At 44.9% G+C, this 6,474-nt stretch overlaps 1 protein-coding gene across 1 annotated transcript; it reads right to left on the bottom strand.

Moving 5' to 3' along the window:
• Positions 1-163: 163 nt before the first annotated feature.
• Positions 164-5,121, bottom strand: SLC45A1 (solute carrier family 45, member 1). Its single transcript, XM_009577077.1, has 5 exons — positions 4,712-5,121; positions 3,641-3,733; positions 2,418-2,642; positions 614-1,353; positions 164-241 (listed from the first exon to the last, which is right to left on the bottom strand). Exons 1-5 carry the CDS (start codon positions 5,109-5,111, stop codon positions 200-202), a joined length of 1,500 nt encoding a protein of 499 aa, XP_009575372.1. The 5' UTR covers positions 5,112-5,121; the 3' UTR covers positions 164-199.
• Between the last annotated feature and the right edge of the window lie 1,353 nt (positions 5,122-6,474).

Raw genomic sequence — 6,474 nt, 5'->3', positions numbered from 1 at the left:
CAAAAAAAAAAAACCAAACCAAAAAACAACAGAGGACAGTTTACCTCATACCGGATCATAAAAAAAAGGGCCAGCATACAGAGGTCTCAGACATTCCAAGTTATCACCAACAGTGGGAGGTGAGATCAGAGTCTTATCCCTGGGTAAGGGAAACCTCACCTCCCTGATGGAACCAGATGTAATGAATGCCATAAGGAGCTCATGGGAGAATCCTATCCCTGGCCCTATCTTGCAGGTATTTCTGTGGAAAGGGAAGATACAGGCTCAATAAAAATGTGTCTTTTTCTGCTCTCATGTGGTAGCTCCCTGGGTGGTGAAGCAGGGCTAAAAATACTGACCTAACTTTCACACGTGGCCCGGTGAGAACGGAACACTCCCATTTCTGCCATTTTAACAAAGGCAGTTGACAGACTGCCAGTCATAATTCACAACCTACCCACTATATTACTGATAAAGTCATACCAGGTATGCTGTTCCCATAATGACTTTTATGAGCAAACTGTCACGAGCAGTCTTTAGTGATGAATTTGTGCAACACACATTTAAAACTATATGAAGAGATTAAATGAATGCTCAGGTTTACATGGTCATATAATTGATTTTCTGCCCTTACCTGTTGGCTGAATGTTACATTTCTTCTTCTGCTATTTTCTGGACACTGTCCTGTTACGGTATCTGGAATGGCCAAGGTCTGAGGTCTTTTCAGGATCCCCGACGACCGTGGCTTTATCGCATCCAGTGAGCCCACCCTTAGTGCCTCGCCGTCAGGCCCTGGCATTATGCCGCTCTCCCCTTGCTCCAGAACTCCATTTTCTCCTTGGTAACAGCCACCAGGCACCCGAGGAAAGCTGACACTGACAGGCTGCCTGGGCAAGCTAGCTTGAAGTGCTAAGTAACTATTGTGCCCGCCTGTAAAACAGTCTATAAGCACGCTATCAATATTTGAAGTCCCAAATGATGATGCAAACTCGTTAATTCCCGTCAAGGAATTGTCTCTGCTGACAAAACTGCCATATTTGGGCGTGAGTGGGCTGAGGGGGGAAACGGGACTCGTAAAACTTGCATATAAGTGAGCTGAGTTATGAGAAGCAAGGTTTTCATTTACACCCTCCTCAAAGAAAAGAGGTGGAGAAGGAGGGAGAGGAAGACTTGGACTCTTCATCACCTTTTTCTTCCTGCTAGAGGACCTTAAGGGTCTTTCTGGAATGCTAATTAGAGTCAGCACAGTAGTGATAGTCAGTATAACTGAGGTGAAGACATAGATGACACGAAGTTGCCCTCCCACAGCTTTTCCAAAACTGGTTTTATCCCAGTGTATTCCTCCAACAACATAACCAAAGCCACCTCCAAGACCTGGTGGAAAAACAGAGCTGAGATTATCTTCCCTAGCAATCCTGGAAGTCAGTAACAGCACAGCACCATTTGTCTGATGATTCGTGAGTAGAATCTGACGTGTTACTTCTGTTTTACTACTCAACTCCTTTTCAATTCAAATGCAGTAATAAACACAGTTATCCATGCCACAAGGACAGTCTGGATGTACAAACACAGTACAGAAAGAGGGAGAAGGTCAGTGCTGTAAAAGTGGTGATACAAATAATTAAAAATGGTAGTTCTTTCTTTGCCAAGAACAAACCATTTTACCTTCAGCTATTTCAGTCCGTAAAACAGAAGTGTCCACCAGCCTCGTGGTAAGGCTCTGCAATCAGTCAGCTAAGACTGTTTTCCTGAAAATAAGTGAAAATCCATTTTCCTCACTCAGTCAGAGGAACGCAGATCTAACTGCGTCCAAGACAGACCGAATCACTTCAGAAGCATACCAAACTCATTACTCAGCAACATGTTGACAGCATACAAAACTGCCACTGCATTACTACCAATGAACAGGGAAGCTCTGAGAGCACCAGATACCTCTCTCACTCCATTCATATGGCGAAACGCTTACAACACTATCCTTTCTTTCTTATGAACACATTCAAGAGCGTGAAAACAGTCTCCTGATGGAGAGGAAAACTAGACCAGGGCAGTACGGCAATTGAAGATGACAGCAATGAGGGACCATAGACCCCAGTATGCGCTTTCCCCTCCAACAGAGTGACTAAAACAGGCATTTTCCACACCTGCAGGAAGCCGAACCTCCTCCCTCAAGGGCTAATTTTGTTTCCGTAGGCGTTATAAATGACATGAGGGACTTTCAGATGAACAACCCAGGACTGTGTCTTGTTTGACTTTTGGTATTTACAAAAGCCTTTTACAGTAAGCAGAAGTTTGTTTTCAAAGTTAGTTAGTGCGACCTCTCCAGGTATTTGGTTATTATGCTTACACAGGAAAAGACCAGTGATTTACACTCTGCTTTCTCACAGCAGGGCTTGTTTACTTAGGGTTCATGTCACCCAGGAAGCACCAAGAAAGCATACCTGCTAACAAAGCGTGGATGTTGAGACCCCTGTCTTGATCCTCTGGGCTGCATACATCCATCATGTAGGCATGACTGGGATTGTCTGCTGAATCTGCGCTGAAGTCCATGAGGACAACACCACAGACTGTAAGAATGATTCCCCATTTGTGGTTATTCGCAGTGTCAGACAAGGCACTCCCTAGGTCTTTGCCATTCAGCATAAGCGAGAGCCCAAGCAACGCTCCTGGGAATAAAACCAAATGAAAATCAATCAATCAACTGCTTGTAAGCAAAAAAAACCCTGCACCACTCCATGCTCTAAAAGCATTACACTACCTGCACAGCCTCGTGGCAAGCACTATTGCTCTTGTTCAGATCACCACAATCTGGGGAATGAACGTGGTTTATAGGATTGTCCTGGTTTCGGCTGGGATAGGGTTAAATTTCTTGCTAGTGCTGTGTTTTGGATTTAGTATGAGGAGAATGTTGATAACACACTGATGTTTTCAGTTGTTGCTAAGTGCCCTCCTAGTCCAAGGACAGCTCCCATGTCTACTGACTGAGCTAGGTACACAAGATGGGAGGGAACATAATCAGGACAGCCAGCTCAGCTGGCTAATGGGGCATTCCATACCATGTGATGTCATGCTCAGTATATGAATGGTAGGCGTGATCCAGGAAGTACCGATTGCTACCTGGTTATCGGTCAGCGCGGACAGTGAGCAACTGCATTGTGCATCACTTATTTTGTATATTTTATCATTATCATTATTATTTTCCCTTTTCTGTTCTATTAAACTGTCTTTATCTCAACCCACGAGTTTTTCTCACTCTTACCCTTCCGATTCTCTCCCCATCCCACTGCAGGGGGTAGGAGGGGGGGAGTGAGTGAGCGGCTGCGTGGTATTTGGCTGCCTGCCAGGTTAAACCACGACAAGGATATACATGATGCTTTTCCACTGCTCAAGCTTACAAATGTCTGGAGTTGTTTTTGTCCAGAGAAAAACATTCTTGACTCTCAAAACATCATCTTTTCAGACTCTGACAAGGGAAGCTTTTATGTGTGGATCTCCGGTTGCCAAAGTATCACCTTGGCACGACTCACCACCTTCTTCAGACCCACAATACCCAACATTTCAGAGGCACTTTTTTCAGCCTAGTGCCACAGGGAACGTCACAGAATAGAGATGCGCAATGTTTCTGCTTTACAAGTGTTATGCCCGTCATTTCTAAAAGACACACCTACTGCTAAGACCAGAATGAAAGGTCTTCTCCTCCCGAATCTTGATGTGCATCTGTCACTCCAGGCTCCCAGCAAAGGCTGTAGCAAGAACCCTAGAAAAAAGGAATCACCAATAAGTAGCATTTTTCCACAAGCCTGTGTCACAGGGGAGTTAAAATAGGTAGCTTAAAAGGCAGGACACCATGGTGATATCCCCAGTCACCCGGGTGCACATGCAGCGTACTTCCTGGCATCTCCCAGCTTGGGGATTGAATAACGTAATGTGCCGCTGCTCACTGTCATGGCAGTTCACTCTGCACCATTAATACAGCAGAGTTTAACATCAAGTGAAGAGTAAGAGTACAACAGTTTTACGTTCTAAAGGACTCTGTTCCTTACAAGCTCCTTCATTTACCCCGTCTTAGATGGGAGATCCCCTGCAGAAATTAGCTTGCAAGATAGCAGGAAGCAAACATGCGAGCTGGAAAGGTGCCTGTATTACTCTGGGCCAGCCTGTGAGTAGGGGCCTATCTATTCTTCTCTTCTGAAGTACATCCTGCGAGCACAAGAACAGGCAGAACAAAGTTTCCAAGTCGTAATAGCCCATCCTATGGTTCTTCCCATAGTAATGGATACGCTCCCAGCCCTGCCTCCATGCTAAGGCAAGTAATCCAATGCCCGTAACAGTAGTGGTTGACAGTCTTTCACCATTGGAACATCTCGTTTGTTTCAGAAAGTTAAACAGGAGAAGGCAATCCCACTCTGCTTTTTTCATATACCCTTGGGAATTGTCTCTGTCTGCTTTTTTCTATAGGGACATAAATCGGAGTAACCAAAGCTTACCCTCACACATGATGTAAGAGGTTGAGAAGCTATTAAAAGAACAGACCTTTTGATCACACCGGGCCCATTTCACCAAGACACAGCAAGAATTATTCTTCATTCGGTTGTCTAAAATTATGGCTAGTGCTTCTTAACCTCGAGAGCACACAGAATATACTTGTGAACAGCTGAGGTAGAGAAAACAAAACCACGTAACCCCCGTATAGTGGAAAAAACAAGAGGGAAGAAATAGCGTAAAGAAAAGTTACCTAATATAGGGCTGATGAACCACACCATTCCATACAGTTGGTCTGGAAGCCCCATCTGAAGCAGCACGGGGGTAACATAGGCTGTTTCCATGGCATAGCTGAACTCGAGCCCAAAGAGAATGCACCCATTAAACAGGAGTTCTAGGAAAGACCTCTGAGGCTGGAGATCCCCAAAGTCACTCAAATCAATAGGACATGGAGTATTTGGTGGTGGCGGTGGGGAAGGGCGGATGTGTTTTCTCCTTTTCGGATGTCTCTTGAAGTTGTTGGCCCGATGACTTATGTGCCGTGTGACCAATCCAGAATAGCCTGGAACTTGTGACCTCCAGATTTCCTGAGAAGCCACACTTGGCAAGAGTGCAGCATCACTGACAGGGGTTGTTGCAGATGGTGGAATCATCACGGGTAGGCGTCTGGAAGAAAAATAGCTCAGAATAAAATGGTCGAGTAAGAAGAACTTTGCTTAATTTCATTTACTGAAGTTCAAGCCATTTCTCAACATTTCGCATACTGAGTGCAGCCTTCGTATTAGCTACAATCTTTTCTCTCCATCTCTTGACAGGAGGCATATACGCTTTATGGGCATATACACTTTATCTTTGCACAAATGAGACACCAGAGATCCTATCTTGGTTACCTAGGCATTGCCTACCATTACCGGGGATTAAGATTGAAATATTTAAAACAATTAGCAGTCAGACATATCACACCTCCCAGGAGTTCCCGTAACAGCAATGGGTTTACGTTTATCTGCAATTCACTCGAGCTAAATTAAGATGAATCACGACCGCAGTCTAAGTTTACAATAAAGCAAAGCTGTGGCTTGGCTACAGATCCAGACCCCTGCTGCAATGTGAAATCACCTTTCAGCACTGATCCTACCATTCCTGCTGCCTGTGCTGAGGCCAAGGCTTAATGCAAAACTTTTTTTGCAACGACTGAGTTTGGTTTTCTTCCTATTTACCTTCCCGAATTCAGCAGAGACACTCTGTTGCAAGGACAGAGTCTGATTGTCTCCTTCTTGCTGTTTCTATTTCCATAAGACTTTACCGGAGCGCCCAAATAATGTGTTTTTGAAGTTCAGGCTACACAAGCTGAACACCTGGATGAGGTCAGCTGATAACAAATGTGCTTGGAACCAGAAGTTGGTATCATTTTTCAGTGCAGGAATTGAAGTTTCAAACTAGTTCCTGAGAAGAAAATACATGCCCCACCAACCACCCTCAGCACTGCTACTCCTCTCTTGGAGATTAATGGCATTCAAGTGCTGAACAGCCTCCTTGGGTCTCATCAGAATCACTCCTAAAGCTAAAGCGCGCATACTGTGGTGGGTAAAACAGCCAAATGGGTTCCAAAATAGCATCTCAGGATAGATGCCAACAGATCTGCTGAATTAACGAACGACATGTGATTTCTTGCCTCTTGTTGCCAGAAATGGAAACAGGTCGCAAGTGAAGTCTGACCTTTTCTTTATGCTTTCTTGCCCACAGACCAAAGGCTGGGGATGCACAAGCATGGTTCCACATCACCCCATGCCTCTTCAGGAAAACCCTCACAGCTTCACGCTAGCAAGCAAAACAAATCTCTAACTTTTTTGTTTACAATTCCCCCGGGGAAAAGACTCCCAGCTGTTCTGCTACGCTGGCTGTACAGAACTCCCACAAATCTCTCATTTTCTGCTACTTCCTCCAGCGCATTTCACGCACCAGTCTTTCTTCCTCCAGCCCTCAATCTACGCAACACCATTCTTTGCTGCACATCCC

This window comes from Fulmarus glacialis, unplaced genomic scaffold (genome assembly GCF_000690835.1).
Source record: "Fulmarus glacialis isolate BGI_N327 unplaced genomic scaffold, ASM69083v1 scaffold50070, whole genome shotgun sequence".
Classification (NCBI taxonomy): Eukaryota; Metazoa; Chordata; class Aves; order Procellariiformes; family Procellariidae; genus Fulmarus; species Fulmarus glacialis.
The sequence above is the reverse complement of the archived record's forward strand: the minus strand, read 5'-3'. Positions and strand labels throughout refer to the sequence as shown.

Bases quoted from the DNA above. Each gene is read 5' to 3' on its own strand.
- SLC45A1 (XM_009577077.1), bottom strand. From the start codon at position 5,111: ATGATTCCACCATCTGCAACAACCCCTGTCAGTGATGCTGCACTCTTG. The intron at 1,354-2,417 runs GTATGCTTTCTT...TTTTTCCACCAG, and splicing joins CATCCACGCTTTGTTAGCAG to GTCTTGGAGGTGGCTTTGGT. The intron at 242-613 runs GTAAGGGCAGAA...CCCTTTCCACAG, and splicing joins ATGTAACATTCAGCCAACAG to AAATACCTGCAAGATAGGGC.